Genomic DNA, 18,812 nt, shown 5'->3' with positions numbered 1-18,812 from the left:
ATATTTCATTCTATCTTTTCACACTTTTGACAACATTGAAGAAATGCAACTTTGCAACATTGTAAAGTAGTGAGTGTACAGCTTGTATAAAAGTGGAAATTTTCTGTCCCCTCAAAATAACTCAACACACAGCCATTAATGTCTAAACCACAAAAAAAGTGAGTACACCCCTAAGTGAAATGTCTAAATTGGGCCCAAAGTGTCAATATTTTGTGTGGCCACCATTATTTTCCCAACCGATCCCCTAAAGCAAGGAAAACTGACTATCGCGGTACCGGTTTAGTTTAGCGGAAATTCAAATTGTATAATAAGTAAATAAGTACGTTTATTAAAACAAAGTTATTATAGAATAAAAAAAAAACACATGATAAAATACATATTAAAATGCATGATAGCAATCCATGTATATCCCGAGCATAATGGTCCCCAAAGAGGGAGGATCACATGGGGATAGTTGTTCACGCATAACATGTCTCAACTAGTTTCGCAGCCTGAATACCGCTTTGTCAGGAGAATATCTGCAATTTGATTAACAAGCAATCAATGTCAACACAGTGGTATTCAGGCCGTGAAACTAGTTGAGACATGTTATCCGTGAAATACTATCCCAATTCCCAATGTGATCCTCCCTCTTTGGGAACCATTATGTTCGGGATATACATGGATTGCTATCATGCATTTTAATATGTATTTTATCATGTGTTTTTTTATTCTATAATAACTTTGTTTTAATAAACATACTTATTTACTTATTATACAATTAGAATTTCTGCTAAACTAAACCGGTACAGCGATAGTCAGTTTTCCTTGCTTTGGGGGATCGGTTGGGGACCGACCTCCTTATTTTCCCATTTCTCATATATTGGATGATGGTACACCCCCTTCCCATTTTATTGAGCTTATGCTTTTTGAGAGGCTACATACTTTTTCTAGCAAATACAACATTTTATATACATGTTAAGCCACTTTTGTGTTTTGTAGTAGCTTTCATTGAAGCCTAGATGCCCAGGCCAAATTTAGCAGTGTTAGTTAACTTGACTTTAAATTTATGACCATTGGTGTGACTATTGCATTATGGTGTGCAACCCAGAGCACAAACACGCATGCGTGTATATCAGCAGAGCAGTGGACAGTGTCAGTAGAGCAGAGATTGGTGTCAGTAGAGCAGGGTCAGTCGTTTTTTATTTTTATAACATTTTTACAATTTAGTTTTTTTATTATTTTTTACAATATTTAAATTATTTTTGTATTATTTTTTACAATATTTATAATAGTTTTTGTACAATTTTCAACATAGCAGTGGACAGTGTCAGTAGAGCAGAAATTGGTGTCAGTACGACAGGGTCAGTAGTTTTTTATTTTTATTACTTTTTTACAGTTTAGTTTTTTATTATTTTTTACAATATTTAATTTTTTTTATTATCTTTTACAATTTTTTTATTAGTATTTTTACAATTTTCAACAGAACAGTGGACAGTGTCAGTAGAGCAGAGATTGGCATCAGTAGGACAGGGTCAGTCGTTTTTTTATTTCTATTATTTTTTTACAATTACATTGTTTTCATTATTTTTTACAATATTTAAATTATTTTTTATTATCTTTTACAATATTTATATTAGTTTTTGTTTTACAATTTTCAGCAGAGCAGTGGACAGTGTCAGTAGAGCAGAGATTGGTGTCAGTAGGACAGGGTCAGTAGTTTTTTACTTTTATTACTTTTTTACAGTTTAGTTTTTTATTATTTTTTGCAATATTTAAATTATTTTTTTATTATCTTTTGCAATATTTATATTCGTTTTTGTACAATTTTCAGCAGAGCTGTGGACACTGTCAGTTTTTATTATTTTTTTACAATATTAAAATTTTTTTTTTAGGAGCCCTGTTGGGGGGTTTTGGTGAAATATCAAGGGTTTAAACAGATCCCTGATGTCTCACTTTTGAGACAGAGAAAAGAACTGAGGGCCTAGATTTGTCAGTCCCTTTCTCTGCATCCTCAGCTTCACTGGATAGTGAACAACTGGGATGTGCTCTGTGCTGAGTGGCTTTCTGTTCATTCACAAGCTGAAGCATAGTAAACATAAACATTTACTATGCTCTGTTAAGAATGAACATAGGCATAATCGGTACAGATCACTCACTGTGTTCATTTAGAAAAGGAAGGGGCTGGTAAATTAAATATTTACTGCCCCCCTCCCCTGCACTCCATCCTGAAATATCTTCCGTCAGTGGGCGAGGAGAGGAGGGAAGCTGGAAGCCAGGACCGTTTTTAAGGCAGGGCAAAAGGGGCAGCTGCCCTGGGCCCCATCATTGTAGTGGGGCCCAAAGAAGCTGCCTCATACTTGCCAACTATCCCAGTTTAAATTCTCTTATTCCTTGAAGTTTTAGTCCAGTGCTGTGTCCCGATATCTCAGTGTAAACTTCTGCTACTGCTGCCCAGATGCCCTATTGCAGTGATGGCGAACCTTGGCACCCCAGATGTTTTGGAACTACATTCCCCATTATGCTAATGCATTCTGCAGTGTAATTGAGCATCATGGGAAATGTAGTTCAGAAACATCTGGGGTGCCAAGGTTTGCCATCACTGCCCTATTGCCATGTACAGATGGCTCACCTGCAGACCCTGTGTTTACATGTAAATAACCTGCATTGATATGTAAATAGTGGTGGCATTAATATATAAATAGTCGTGGACCACTGCATTGATATTTAAATAGAGGCGGTATTCATATGTATATCATATCCCCCTGAGGTCACATCCACCAACACTTCTGCTGAATGCTGCCCACTGGGGAGGTAAAGGAGCATGCTTGAAAGTCCTGCCTACAATTCTGGTCATTAAGCCTAAAATCATGTTCTGCAAAAGTAAGCAAATTGGAGGTGGAACCCTTCTTCAAAACAACGTGGTGCCATAGCACCCTGAATTTTGGTAACCAATCACTGAGCAGTAATGCTGTGCTCTAACCTCTTGCAACCAATCAAAGAGCAGTAGTAATATGCAGTAACCTCCAAAAACCAATTAGTGAGTGGTATACATGTTTAGTAACCTCTAGCATTCAATCAGTGAGCAGTATTGATGTACATTAATCTCTAGCAACCAATCAACAAGCAGAAGTCATGCGCTGTAACCTCTAGAAAATAACAGGGAGCCATAATGTGTGCTGTGACCTCTAGCAGCCAGTCAGTAGGCGGTAATGATAAACTGTAACCTCTGGCAACCAATCACAATCACTGTTTGATCTGATTCAGTAAACTGATTATGAGTCTAGCTGCTATTTATTGTATGTCTCAAAGCATGTGGAAATTGCATGGAGGAGGAGGCCCAAGAATATGTTTGCCCAGGGTCCAGTCAATATCAAAGACGGCCCTGCTGGAAGCACTGCAGGGTGGAGACAGGGGGCACCAGAAAGCAGGAATAATCGGCACTGCATGGGGTGATTAGGGTATGCCCAGGCACACCTGGCACACCCATGTGCGCACGTCTATGTTAATGACTAATTTATTCGCTTGACACCAGTGTCTGAACACACAGGTTCATACTCCTAGTTGTTGCAGTGTTAAATATTCTTCTGTGTGTGGGTACTTGAGTCTCAGCGATAGAACAGATCATTGTTTCATTGCTGTATATTTCTATGATTTGGAACATAATTGTCAAGGAGGGAATCCAACATTACAAAATACTGAAAATAAGACAATCATGTCTGTTTGCTTCATATTAACAGAACTACTAAGCAGCTGTCTACGGCACTTGCTTTAAAAGAAGAGAAAACAGAATGAGACATATAACAATTTTCCTAAATTTTTGTTTTATAATTAAAGTGGTTGTAAACCCTCCCCCACAACTTTGTCCCATGTAAATCAGCATAAAAAACCCTACTGAACACTGCTTGTAGATATCTCATTACTTGCTTAGTATTGTTGTAATCCTTTTTCTGTACAATGAAGTCACTGAGCATGCCCAGCTCTCCCCTGATTTAAGGCACACTCTCTATGTCTTATCTATCTGTTATCAGGACTTCCTATGGCACAACACTGAACTCTGCTAATCACTCCTACTACACCCCATGTGACCATGTGACCTCACATACAGTCTAAATATTGGTCATTACTGCAGTCTTATCAGCTGAAGCTGATAAGTCTGACAAAGGGAAACATTAGACATCGGCACAAGTAAATACTATGAAATAAACAAGTAAGCTATGAACAGGGAAGCAGGGTTGCCATAGAAACGTTGGATTGAGAAGGAGGCTTGGTTAACAGTACAGGAAGTGCTCAATGTAAGGGTGGAAATACACTCCACTGTGGACTCAGAAAACTATACTTAAGATGGTGCTGCCTAACCTCTGGAAACAATTTTTTTTTAAGTTTCTTTAAGACCGGACCATTTTGCTGGTCAATGACCAGAGGTCTTTTTACAATTTGGCACTGCACTGCTTTAACTGGTAATTGCGCGGTCATGCAATGTTGTACCCAAACAAAATTTGCGTCCTTTTTTTCCCACAAATAGAGCTTTCTTTTAAAGGTATTTGACTGACTCTGAGATTTTTATTTTTTGCGATATAAACGTAAAGAGACCGCAAATTTTGAAAAAAAATGATATTTTCTACTTTTTGTTATTAGAAAAATCCAATAAACTCAATTTTAGTCATACATTTAGGCCAAAATGTATTCAGCCACATGTCTTTGGTAAAAAAAAAAGTCAATAACTGTATATTTATTGGTTTGCGCAAAAGTTGTCACATCTACAAACTAAGGTAAGTTTTCTGGAATTTACGCAGCTTTTAGTTTATGACTGCCTATCTCATTTCTTGAGGTGCTAAAATGGCAGGGCAGTACAACGCCCCCCCAAATGACCCCATTTTGGAAAGTAGACACCCTAAGGAAATTGATAAGAGGCATGTTGAGCCCATTGAATATTTTATTTTTTTGCCTCAAGCGATTGAATAATGACAAAAAAATTTTTTTTTTGTTTTTTTACACAAAGTTGTCACTAAATGATATATTGCTCACACATGCCATGGTTATATGTGGAATTGTACCCCAAAATACATTCTGCTGCTTCTCCTGAGTACGGGGATACCACATGTGGTCGACTTTTTGGAAGCCTAGCCGCGTACGGGGCCCCGAAATCCAAGCACCGCCTTTAGGATTTCTAAGGGCATACATTTGTAATTTCACTCCTCACTACCTATCACAGTTTTGAAGGCCATAAAATGCCAAGATGGCACAAAACCCCCACAAATGACCCCATTTTAGAAAGTAGACACCCCAAGCTATTTGCTGAGAGGCATGTTGAGTCCATGGAATATTTTATATTTTGCCACAAGTTGCGGGAAAATTGCAAACTTTTATTTATTTATTTATTTTTTTCACAAAGTTGTCACTAAATGATATATTGCTCACACATGCCATGGGCATATGTGAAATGACACCCCAAAATAAATTCTGCTAGTTCTCCTGAGTACTAGGATACCACATGTGTGGGATTTTTTGGGAGGGGCTAAACGCAGGTGCTAGCAGGTATCTGGGTTGATCCCGCTAACAATGCGTTTTGGGAAACCTAAACTGCTGGCGACGCTAATATAGATCTGATCAGATACTATATTACTAAGGGAGGTGTATGCTTTGCGCGTGGGTGTTAGCGGTACTGGCACTAACCTGATGCTGCCTGGGGCAACGCAGACCTTATCTGACCCTCAAACTTATATCACCCGCCGGGTGATCAGGGGGTTAAACCTTTATTAGGTAATAAATGGCGGGTGCCCTGAAACTATAAAAAATAACTAACCAACCAGCGTCACCTGTAACAGTTATATGGTGATCACTGGTGAAAGGGTTAACTAGGGGGCAATCAGGGGGCTTTATGCGGTAGTATATGGGGGTCCCTGGCGCTATAAAAAGCTGCGGCGAACCTAAATACCTACCTGCCTAACTAGCGTCACCTGTGCCACTAATACAGCGATCAGAAAAACGATCGCTTATTAGGCTGGGTTCACACTGGAGCGATGCGGGAACGCCACGAATCCGCGGCGGGTTCCCGCATCACACTGCCCTATGCGAACTGCTGGGAGTGTCAGTGAAATGTTAATGACACCCCCAGATCAGTTCGCATATCGCAGTGCGATCTGCAAACTCGGACAGGAATCGGATCGCATGGTGTGAACACCTATGCGATCCGATTCTGCTGCGGACCAAAAAAAGGGTCCCGTGCGAGTTTGCGGCGGGTGCGGCGGGTGCGATGTGAATTCAGCCATACTATCTATATGGCTGAACTCGAATCGCACAGAGATCAGATGTGATTTGCACTGCAGTGTGGTGCGAATCACATCCGTTCTCATAAACCGCTGCAATGTGAACCCAGCCTTAGTGACACTGGCAACGGGGGGTGATCACGGGGTTAAACCTTTATTGGGGGGGTTAGGGGGGTACCCTAGAACTAAAGGGGGCTAACCCTAACTGCCCTAACAGTTATTACAGTCACAAATGACACCAATGCAAAAAAAAAAAAAAATGCAATTGGTGTCACTGTGACTGGGGGTGCAGGGGTGATTGGGGGGGTGATCGGGGGGTAAAGGGGGGGTGAGAGTGTGCCTGGCATGTTCTACTGTATTGTGTAGTGTTGGTGCAACTCACCGATCCTCTCTCCTCGGTGCCGGAACGAAAAATACCGACACGGAGGAGAGATTACATCACTTCCTCTGCCTGTGTTTACATTACAGGAGAGGAAGTGATGTCACGCTGCACTTCCATTCGTCAGGAGCGATCGCGAGGGGGTGGCCGTGAACGAATGGCCGCCCCCTCATCCCGGATCGCTCCTGAGCGGATTCCGACCGCCGCTGGCAGGCAATAACTTTTTTCCTAAACCCCGATGAAGGAGGCAGAGTGATTCCCCTGAAACGCATTAAATATTAAGTTCACTAAATGTTTGGAATAAAACCACCTGTTTAGATTTTCTGATGTGGTACTCCAATCTTTTGAGCCAAGTAATAGTTTCCTGTAGACATGTGCAATTTGTTTCCTTCCAAACTCGATTTTTATTAGAAAATTCAGAAATTCGAGAATCCGAAGACCCGATAATTCGAAAAGCTGAAATAATTACTTAACTATGACTAACTATTAAATTATAGGTATTGGAATTCCTTTCAAATTTGGCTGTTAGTGAATGTAACGAATGCAAATTTATCTGAAGTTAAAAATTATCCCAAATAACGAATGCCGTATCTAAAGGAATAGAACGTACTTTAAAGTGGTTGTAAACCCTTACAGACCACTTTGACCGACAGGTAAGCCTAGATTAAGGCTTACCTGAAGATCCAAGAAATATCTCCTAAACCTACACGGTTTAGGGGATATTTGAAATAAGACAGGCACCGCTGTCTACGGCGCATGCGCACTGAGCATGCCGCTGCTAACGGTGATATGCCGTTAGTGGCGGCTCCTGTGCGCATGCGCGCAAATGACATCTCCGCGGCTCCGGTCAATCACAACTCCGGAGCCATGATACATGGAAAGAAGATGGATGCTGCGTGGAAGAGGGGACAGCGGTGACATCGCTGGCTCCTGTGTCAGGTAAGTGACACATAATGGACTACTATGTGCTGCATAGTAGCCCATTATGCTTTACCTTTGCAAGGAACCAAAATGGAAGTAAACCTATTAGGATTTACTTCCTCTTTAAATAATAATGATATAAATAACAATAATATTAATACAACTTTTTAATATTATTTTTTTTTTTTTTTTTTATTAATAATTCATTCCGCTCCATTGGTTTAGATGCGGCATTCATTATTTCGGATAATTCGTAACCTCGGATAAATTTGTATTCATTACAGTCACTAACAGCCAAATTTAAAAGGAAATTCTAATAATCCTATAATTTAATAGTTAGTTATTATTAGTTATTTATTCTTCTGAATTTTCAAATTTTCTTCCTTATTTTCGGATTTTCTAAATTTTCTAAATTACGAATTTTCGGATTTACAAATTGCGATCATAACTAATGTAAAAGGAGTAGAAGGTAGAAGTGGCGCTATTCCCTAATGAATCCAAAAGAAGTAATTTTCTGTCTAAATATTTATATTTTTACCAAAATATGTTGGAGAAAACCTCTATTTATTTTTACCAGAATGTGTCTACTTTCAATAAAGTAAGAGGAGAAAACTATTTTTTAAAAAAGGTTTTATAATTGTGGTGTTAGACCCCCTGGTGAAAAAAATTAATATTTAGACAGAAAATTACTTCTTTTGGATTCATTAGGGAATAGCGCCCCTTCTACCTTCTACTTCTTTTACATATTTTATTCCATCCAGTCGGTTGGAAATATATTGTAGAGGCTGCTCTTAACCCCGTAGCATTTAATATCAGTAGCGCAGTCCTCCTCTTTTGATCATAACGAATGACCCAAAAAAAAAAAAAATGAGGCTAGAGAAAGCCTTGTACACTTTTATTAGAGCAAGGCTAGGCTTACATGTGTGGTTTGGGGGAAAGTAAAAAAAACACACAATTGAGCTGTGTTTTTACCCCCAACTGCTCCCCTTTAGACCCCTTTCACACAGAGGGCATTTTTAAGGCACTATAGAATTAAAAATAGTGCCTGCAATCCGCCCTCAAACAATTGCTCCATTGTCTCCAGTGTAAAAGCCCGAGATCTTTCACACTGGAGCTGTGCGCTGGCAGGGCGTCAGGAAAAATCCTGCCAGCAGCTTCTTTGGAGCGGTGAAGGAGCGGTGTGTTTACCACTCCTCCACCGCTGCTCCCCATTGAAATCAATAGGGCAGCGCGGCTATACTGCTGGCAAACCGCCACTATTGAAGCGCATTGTGGGCAGTTTTAACCCTTTCTCGGCTGCTGGCGGGGGTTAAAAGCACCTCGCCGCAAATCCACCAGTAAAACGCTGCTAAAATTAGTGTGAAAGGGGCCTTAAAGTACAGCCAAAGCTCGTTGACAGCTGACGTCACAGAGCCGGTCCAGGCTGGGGCAAGATCATGAAAATAAAGTCAGGATCCACCCACAACCCTGGACCAGGGCTAAGGGCCAGAGCCAGCCACTCCCGCCCCCTCCACAGCTCAGTGCTCCAGTGAGCGGGGGGGGGGGCGAGGCAGAGCAGAGAGCTGGTCACAGCTTTCTGCTCACAGAGCTCTGAGAACTGAATGATGATGGGTGGTGGTGATCAGTGGTGTTTGATCGCTCAGTTCTCAGTTGTAGAGCCCGCTTACCACCTAGGTAAGTATTTTGAAAAAAAAAACAACAACAAAAAAAAAAAGAACTTCTCTTTTAGGCTCCATGCACACTGGACGTTAAAATAAGTAGCTTTGCAGTGAGTCTTTCAACGTTTTTTAATGTTTTTGCAATAGCATTTATTAGCGTTTTTCCACGTTAGCGGTTTTTAGCATTTTATTTATTTACGTAATTTTTTTTTTTAATGGATCAAAAAGGTAAAAAAATGCTGGTCAGCCAAGTTTTTGAGCATTTATTGACGTTTATGAGTGTTTATGAGTGTTTATGAGCGTTTGGAGTTTTTTGTGGTCAGAAAAACGACTCCTGAACGCGATTTTATGGCGTTCCGAAAACAGCCCATAAACTCCACTGCTGATGAACATCCATGTGTGCATGGATACAGAGGACACATAGGATAACATAGAGTGGAGTTTATGGGCTGTTTAAAAAAAACGTCCAAACTCCCAAAAATGTCTGTTTATGAGCTCCAGCGTGCATGGAGCCTAAAGCTGCAAAGACAGGGGTGTACAAATTAAAAATGGAATTCTACAGCACAGTGCCTGAAAAATGTATCCTCCCTGTACTCAGCGGACAGTACCACCAATGGAATGTGACCCATTCATCTGAACATCCCCCGAAAGCGATCCACTGTAGGTCATTTTCAGAGGGCACCTCTAATGTAAACGAGCCCAAATACCAGAAATGTGCATTTGACTAGCTGCCAATTGCAATTCAGCATAAACAAAATTGGAGTTATGAAACCAACGTTTACAAAACCTTGCTGTTTTCCTTCATATATTACAATAGATTAACAGCTTGCCGACCAGCCGCCGTCATTTTACTGCGGCAGGTCGGCACGATCCCGCGAATCGTCATAGCTATACGTTGGCCCTAGAAACCTCTGGAGCAGTGGTCTCTAAGCTGCTGCTCAGGGCTGGATCTGGCCCTTTACTTGCTTTTATCTGGCCCTTGGGGCACTATTTCGTCAACTGACACCACCAATAATGGGGCACCCATTCTCCCTGCTGACACCATCAATGGGGCACTAGCCTTCCACTGATACCAACAATGGGGCATTATTTCTCCCATCAAAACCAATGATGCAGCACTGATATTGGGGCATTTTTTACTCCCACTGCCCACAGTCTGGACCCCCTTAAGCCTGAAGGACAGTAAACTGGCCCTTTGCTTAGAAAGATTGGAACTACTCCTACTCTGGAGGAACCCTAGGGATTCATGGAAGCCTGGTATAGTTCCTATCACAAATATAGGCCCATGATCCCAAGTCACCCTTACACCATCTATTTGTTGGTGTTCTTTGTTTATTATAGTTACTATACCACTGTGTTCCACACGCTCAGCTGTTTCAACAATTTCCTGAAATACAATTTACAAATCATGTTACTTTGTCAGAAAGGCGGAGTATTTAATGGTGTATTTAAATTCCTTCTTGTTTGTGAATTTGTTATTTCTTCTATACCTGAAATATTGTTCAAAGGCCCAGAACTAATTACGATTGTTATTTTTTTTTTTCTCTGCATAATACTTCCTTTTCCAAAACTTGCCTCTGAATAGCGAGGTGATGCGATGCCTAATTACCGTGTCTTTGATGTTTCGGCGAATACACCCAGATAAAACCAAGAAATAGTGGATAATTGTTTCATTCTTCTTAATTAAATATTGTCTCTGAGTTCTCGGTTTCAAGTCGGTAAAAATCCTCGGTTCAGGTTAGCTTCAAACGACTGTTTCGCTCTACGTGAGTGGGGAATTGTGAAAGAAGAGTGATTTTTGTGTCTGGCACGTTATCATTCCTGGCAGATTTGCACAGCCTAGGTAGAACAACGGGGGTTTGCCTAATATTGTTTCTGCAACACACTACCTTGCTGAGCTGAAAACAGAACGTTATTGAAATCATTAAAGAGAGGATTTGTTTTTGTCTACCGCCACCCCCCACCTCCCTTTCCCGTTCCTTTTTCTTGTTGATATTGCTGTCAGCCACAAATTAATGTGACAATGCTTACCTATAATTCCCCAGCACCTTCCATGGCTAGCATATGTAAAGCAATAGCTGATTTTTCTATCGTCAAGCTTAGCATATGTCTCATGTTGGCTCCATCAGGCCTTTGGGTCGGTCCCTTGAGCGGCACATCACTGGCAACTCTTAGCCCCTCGGCCTCGAAAAACCAAATAGCTTTGAATCATGTTGAGCTCTAATGCTAATTTCTGGGCTGATGCATTATGGGAATAAATGTATCTGACATGTTATGTCAATGCCACGTCTCTTTGTATCGCCTCTTTTTTTTGTGTCAGCTGCATTCCTACAGATGGTAATCCATAGAAAACACTCTTTTTTTTTTTCCTTCAGTTAAAAAAAAAAGGAAAAAAAAAAAAAAACAAGCACAGCACCAAACCTCTAGGTGCAGAAGGCTGTTAACGGTTGCTGATGATAGTAGGCAAACATTAACATAATAATTAGTGTCTTGTAATTGTTTCATTAAAACCAGTTGTTCCATTTCTCCCCGTGTTTTCCCAGAAGAGAAGCTGAATTTGGACGACAGCCAGTGGGAGGACATACACGTTGTCACAGGAGCACTCAAGATGTTTTTCCGAGAGCTGTCGGAGCCCCTGTTCCCACGTAGCTTCTTTGAGCAGTTTGTAGAAGCAATAAGTAAGTGGAATTTTTTTTTGTCTTTTGTACACAAAATGGAAAACGAAATAACCGTACAGCCAAAAATAATTTTGGTGCTTTTTTTTTTTTTGCAAAGATTGTTTGCCGGTAATTTTCGAAGCTTTAAACAAAGGCAGACAAAAAAGGTGGAACATTCGATATGTTGCATGAAATTATTTCATGCTATTAATTGCTTTTCTCTGTTCCTTTTTAAACCATTCTTATATAGCAGAATGGAGTTTAAAACATTGACAGAACTGTGCTGTCTGTTATTGTGAGATACAGGAAGGCAAAAATTTAAGGTGGAAGCCAAAAACATGACCTAACAAAAGGTGTACACCTTGCCACTTTGGTGGAAGATGAGATGGAGAATGCTGGAGCTTGGATGGTGCCATGACCAATTTGCAACAAAATGACAGTTTTAGCTATTTGTTACAGGAATCAAAATAACTAATTTCACAGTACGCAAAAGGTTTGCAAATTTCCGAGTTAGAATTATTGTCATTATAAATGCACACACATGAAAATTTATCTCCTCCAACTTTTTTGTAAATTATATTTTTTTACAATTTAACTGACATGTATTCAAATAAGCCAACAAGAGGGTAGGTTTAAAAGACATTCCAGGCTAAAGCTTAGGTATACATATTTTTTGCAGAGTTACATTAATCCAGCTTGGACCAATATAAATACAGTGGGGAAAATAATTATTTGATCCCCTGCAGATTTTGTACGTTTGCCCACTTACAAAGAAATTAAGGGTCTATAATTTTTATCATAGGTGTATTTTAAAGGATAGAGACAGAAAATCAACAAAAAAACAAAAACAAAAAAAAAACCCACATAATACAAATGTTATAAATTGAGTTGCAGTTCAGTGAGTAAAATAAGTATTTGATCTCCAAGCAAAACGTGACATAGCACTTAGTGGAGAAACCGTTGTTGGCAAGCACAGAGGTAAGACGTTTCTAGTAGTTGGTTACAGGGTTGGCACACATCTTAGGAGGGATTTTGGTCCACTCTTCTTTACAGATCTTCTCTAAATCTTTAAGGTTTCTTAGCTGTCACTTGGCAACTCGAAGTTTCAGCTCCCTAAATAAACTTTCTATAGGATTAACATCTGGAGACTGGCTAGGCCACGCCATGACCTTAATGTGCTTCTTAAGCTACTCCTTTGTTGCCTTGGCGGTATGTTTTGGGTCGTTGTCATGCTGGAAGACCCATCCACAACCCATCTTCTGTGTTCTGGCTGAGGTAAGAAGGTTCTCATGCAAGATTTTACAATACATGACCCTGTCCATTGTCCCCTCAATGCGATAAAGCGGCCTGTACCTTTAGCAGAGAAAAAGCCCCAAAGCATCATGTTTCCACCTCCGTGCTTGACTGTAGGGATGGTGTTCATAAGGTCATAGTCAGCATTTTTCTTCCTCCAAACATGGCGAGCCTAATTAATGCCAAAGAGCTCAATTTTAGTCTCATCTAACCCTTGCACTTTCTCCCAATCCTTCTCTGTATCATTTAGATGCTCATTGGAAAACTTCAGACAAGCCTGTACCTGTGCCTTCTTGAGGGGGACCTTGCGGGCACTGCATGATTTCAGTCCATGGCGGAGTATTTTGTTACCAGTGGTTTGTTTGGTGACTGTGGTCACAACTGCCTTGAAATCATTCACAAGCTCCTCCTGGGTAGTTCTGGGCTGATCCTTCAGTTTTCTCATGATCATTCTTACGCCATGAAACAAAATCTTGCATGGAGCTCCAGACTGAGGGCGATTTCTTCCGTTTGTGAATAATCGCCTCCTTCTCACCAAGCTTCTTGCTGATGGTCTTGTAGCCCATTCCAGCCTGGTGCAGGTCTACAATCTTGTCCCCGATGTCCTTTGACAGCTCTTTGGTCTTGCCTATGCTGATGGCTTTGAATGGAAGAAAGAGATTCTGTGGACAGGTGTCTTTTATACACATAGCATGTTGTCATTAGTAGCACCTTCTTAAATTGACATAATCAGCCATAACCTTATGATCACCCACCTAATATTGAGTAGGTCCCCTTTTTAACACCAAAACAGCCCTGACATGTCAAGACATGGACACCACTAGCCCTCTAAAGGTATGCTATGGTATCTAGCACCAAGCCATCAGTAGCAGGCACTTTAAGATCTGTAAATTGTGAGGTGGGGCCTCCATGGATCGAACTTGCTCGATGGATCGAGATCTGATGTATTTGGAGCCTCAAACTCGTTGTGTTCCTCCAACCATTCTTGAACCATTTTTGCAGTGTGGCAGGGCACATTATTCTGCTGGAAGAGGCCACTGCCATCAGGGAATACCGTTTCCATGAACAGGTGTACTTGGCCAGCAACAATGTTTAAGTAGGTGGTACGTGTCAAGTAACATCCACGTGAATAGCAGGGCCAAGATTTCCCAGCAGAACATTACCCAAAGCATCACATCATATCAGAATTTGCTTCTTCCGATAGTGCAATCTGGTGCCATCTGTTCCCCACGTAGGCAATGCACACACAGCTGGGCCTCTACATGATGTAAAATAAAATGTGATTTATCAGACTAGGGCACTTTCTTCCATTGCTCTGTTGTCCAGTTCTGAAGCTCATGTGCCCATTCTAGGTGCTTTTAGCTTTTGGATCGATGCATGGGCAGGGTGGCTGTACACTCCTGTAAAACCGCAGTCAGATTTTTGTCATTTGATTAGTGCCACAGGCTATAGGCTGCAGCGCTGATCAGTGTATTGAGACTTCGGGGAAGTCTTCCCACTGTCAGCAGGAGGATTCACCCATCCACACACTCGAAGGTTGAACAGAAAGAAATTATCTATGGGCTAGTTTAACCTGTCAGTGATCTTAATATTATGGCTGATTGGTGTACATTGTTCTAAGCTTTACCAATGTAACTATGCAAAACTTCAGCTTTAAAGCATATGTAAACCCAAAAACAAACCTTGATAACAGTACAGATTGCCCATCATTAGATGTGTTTGTGTAGCTGCATTCATTAATTAATTTTTTTGGGGGCAGCGGGCACCTGGTTTTGACAAGTACCACTTCCACCCAGATCACCTATGCAATCCAAGTGAATGTTTTGGCCCCCCTCCCTTACCTACATCACACATCATTGTTCCCAGACATCTGCGGGACCATCCACAAAGTACAATGCGGCTCATGCATGTGCAGTTGGAAGACGGCTACGTAATTGGTAATAGGTCATAGCAGGCTTCCCCCACTAAGCAAGATGGCACTGGGGACTCGTAAACCAGAGAAGAACCAGCCTGGGTGGGGACAGCGCTGGATCATTGGACAGGTAAGTGTAAGCCCTTGTACACACGGTCGGACATTCTGACAACCAAATCCGTTGGAATTTTTCTGACGGATTTTGTCCGACTGATTTTGTCCGAAACTGTTGCATACACACGGTCAGACAAAGTTGTCGGAAAATCTGATTGTACATAACGTGATGACGTTATTTCGTTACGACTGGACTACGTTCAGGCTAGTAGCCAATAGCTTTGGTCTAGGAATTTGAACTGAGCATGCGTGGCACTTTGTCCGTCGGAGTAGGCTACACATGATCGGAGCATTTTGTCGGAAAATTTTGCGGACAAGTTGCAAAACTTGGTCCGTCGGATATTCCGATGGAAACAGTCCGATGGAGACCAGTTAAGTTAAAAAGAAATAGCGTTTCCAAGATATTTTATTGAAAGTGGACTATCCCTTTATCATATACATAATTTTAAACACTTGAACCTTCAGAAACGTTGAATTTGGTTACATTTCTTCCATTTACCTGTTATTTAAAACATCTTATTCCAGCATCTATTCCAAGCTAACATCTGACATATATTTCACAAATGTTTTATATTCCTGATTTGGCAGAAAACACTCAAATGCTTATTTATAAAGAAAAAAAAAAAAAAAAATTGTGGTTTGCATGTCTTGTTCAGCTATTGAAGTGTCAGATTTAAATGCGGCCTGTAGTACTAACCTGAGACCTACAAAGACATCAGTATTCTCTAAACAAAATATTAGGTAAAGTTTTAACTCAGTAAAAGTTGGTGTCACCGGACTCCTTGTCTTCTGAACAAAAAATATCTATTTGCCCTGGTTGATTTTATTTTGATCCATTGTTCATTATGTTAATTTATTCTTACAAATACTCGTTCTGTTTAAAATATAATTTGCTATATTCTACACAGTTGTGCCAGCTGAAAATGCCTATGTAATATATACCTCTCTCGAATGGCAGCCAACCGAGTTGGGTTTGGCTGTGTCAGCCTGCAGTTGACTTTGACATATGACTGCAGTCTCGTATTCAAAGTGTAAAAATAAGTTTAATAACTGCAATTTCAACTCTGTATTGCTAAGATCATTTTCTCAACTACTGCGGTAGTTTCGATACATTAGGCCAATCTCACTATAAGACATTTTCAACAAATCTCACGTCATTCATATCTTCCGGATAAGAATGAGGCCAATACACTACTGCCGAGGGCACAGACTCTAATGAAACGCTTTTTATATAAAGTATCTTATAGCCTATGGTGAGGGAAGAACCAAAAGAAACCAAAAATCTCTCCACAAAAAATACTGTCATGTAAACCATATCTTCTTCTTTCTATGGCATCAATTTTATCACAATTTCAGTAAACATTTATTTTTAAAGTGTATCTAAAGTAAACCTTATTTTTTGACAGAGCAGTGGCGACACTAGGGTTGGTGTCACCAGGTGCGGTAAAACATGGTGTCAACCCCCTCACCCCCCCTCAGTAGGGCACTAAGCAGGCTAGGGCATCGGCAAGGCTCCCCCCGATTATTGTCCTCAGTGTCCCAATTACTGTCCTCTGTAATTGGAACACTGAGGACACTGTCCCCCAATAATGTCCTCAGATACCCCATTAATATCCTCAGTACTGTCCTCGGGCCCCCATTACTGTCCTCAGACCCCCCAATAATGTCCTCAGTGACCCAATTACTGTTCTCAGTCCCCCCAATTAATATCCTCAGCAACCCAATTACTGTCCTCAGGCCCCCCCAATTTGTCCCTTAGCGACACACTTACTGTTCTCAGTCCCCCCAGTTAATATCCTCAGTGACCCAATTACTGTCCTCAGGCCTCTATTACTATCCTCAGGCCCCCCCGATAATGTCCTCTGTCCCCCCTATTAATATCCTCAATGGAGGATATCAGGCCCCTACTACTGCTGTCCTTAGCCCCCCAATAATGTCCTCAGTCCCCTCCCTTAATGTCCTCAGTGACCCCATTACTGTCCCCAGTCTCCCCAATTAATGTCCTCCATGACCCCATTATTGTCCTCAGCTCCCCCCCCCTCACAGCAACCCATTACTTTCCTCAAGCCCCCCCAGCTCTCCATCACTGTCCACAGTTCCCCCTCCCTTAGCGCCCCATTACTGTCTCAGCCCCCCCCAGCCCTATTACTGTCCTCAGCTCCCCCCTCACAGCACTCCATTACTGTCCTCAGCTCCCCCCAGCCCCCCCATTGCGGTCTTCGGCTCCCTCCATGCCCCCATTGCTGTCTTTGGCCCCCCCTCAGTGCTCCTTTACTTTCCTTAGGCTTCCCCCCCCCCCCAGCACCTCATTTCTTTCCTTAGCTCTCCTCCCCACATTGTCCCCTCACTGCTCCTCCATAGGACTGTCTTACCTTCCATAGACAGTCTGGAGGGCTGGAGACACAGCAGGTCTAGATAGAGAGTGGGAGCCCTGCATCCAAACTGGCAGCCCCACCCTCTATCCTTAGCTGTCCTGCCTCCCACAGATGGCTCCTGCCTGAGGGAATAACAGCAGTGGATCTGACCACACATGAGGTCATCACTACTCTTCTTTGCAATAAAAGTATATAATATACGTTTAAATATATATAATGCTTCCTCCTGGCCAACTGTACTTTTATTTTTTTCCACCTTTTGTACTGTATCACTTGACCCTGCCTTTTAGGTTGTAAGCTCTAACAAGCAGGACCCTCTGCGTCCACCTGTATTGAATTGTATTGAATCGTATTGTAAATATACTGCCCTCATGTTGTAAAACACTGCACAAACAGTTGGCTCCATATTCTATATAATTCATTTTAATAAACAAAAATGAGGGGGAATGCAGTTCTGGCACCTCCAGCACTGAAAATGACAAGGGGGTTGGGGTATGCTGGAGGGTCTATTGATGCTGGCTGCTGGGGAATCTATTGTTGATGGGGGGGCTCTATTGTTGCAGAGAGGGTCAATTAATGCTGGGAGGGACCTACTGTTTACAGAAGGATCTACTGATGCTGACCGCTGGCAGTGCTAGGAGCTCTGTTGTGCCTGGGATGGATCTACTGTTGTTGGGGGGTATATTGTTGCAGGGGTTCTATCGTTGCTTGGGAGATCTATTGTTGTTGACTGCAGGGGATCCATTTTACTGCCTTTCATTGTTATTTACAAATTACTTAACACCACAAAATAATATGAGGTTCTGTATTCTATAAAAGGGCAGTATTGGGCAGTATTGGGCAGTATATAGGGATTGAGCCAAGGGACAGTGCTCAGAGGGACAGAGGTGGGTAAGGGGTGGAGACAAGAAATAACTCAAAGAGGAGAGTAAAATAAAAAAAATTATTGGGGAAAAGACACTCTGCCTGTCTCTGTATGCTACGTTAGAGTTAATCTTAAATTGATACTAAAGGCACCAAGCTTCCCTGATCCTGCTTTTCTCGGGTCCCCCGCTGGCACTCCTGGCTCCAGAGGCGGCTGATGCTCAAAATTTTTGGGGGGAAGCAAACAAAAAAAAAATATTCTGAGAATACTGAAAATACTGAAAATACTGAAAAAATCCATCAGATGCATCTACTGTGCCATCAAATGCAGCCACTGTGCCCATTAAATGCCGCTACTGTGCCCATAAAATGCCGCCACTGTGCCCATCAA

General features: G+C 41.5%; 1 protein-coding gene across 3 annotated transcripts in view; it reads left to right on the top strand.

The window, feature by feature from the left end:
* The window catches only part of ARHGAP15 (Rho GTPase activating protein 15), a 978,992-nt gene that overhangs the window by 769,385 nt on the left and 190,795 nt on the right, over window positions 1-18,812 (top strand). For all 3 annotated transcript variants that reach the window (XM_077447752.1, XM_077447751.1, XM_077447750.1), the window contains exon 13: window positions 11,750-11,884. In XM_077447752.1, the coding sequence (XP_077303878.1) occupies window positions 11,750-11,884 (135 nt within the window). The remainder of the gene's footprint in view (window positions 1-11,749; window positions 11,885-18,812) is intronic.

This window comes from Lithobates pipiens, unplaced genomic scaffold (genome assembly GCF_037356315.1).
Source record: "Lithobates pipiens isolate NorthernLeopardFrog02 unplaced genomic scaffold, aLitPip1_a1.2 Scaffold_22, whole genome shotgun sequence".
Classification (NCBI taxonomy): Eukaryota; Metazoa; Chordata; class Amphibia; order Anura; family Ranidae; genus Lithobates; species Lithobates pipiens.
This window is presented reverse-complemented; position numbering and strand designations above follow the sequence as displayed.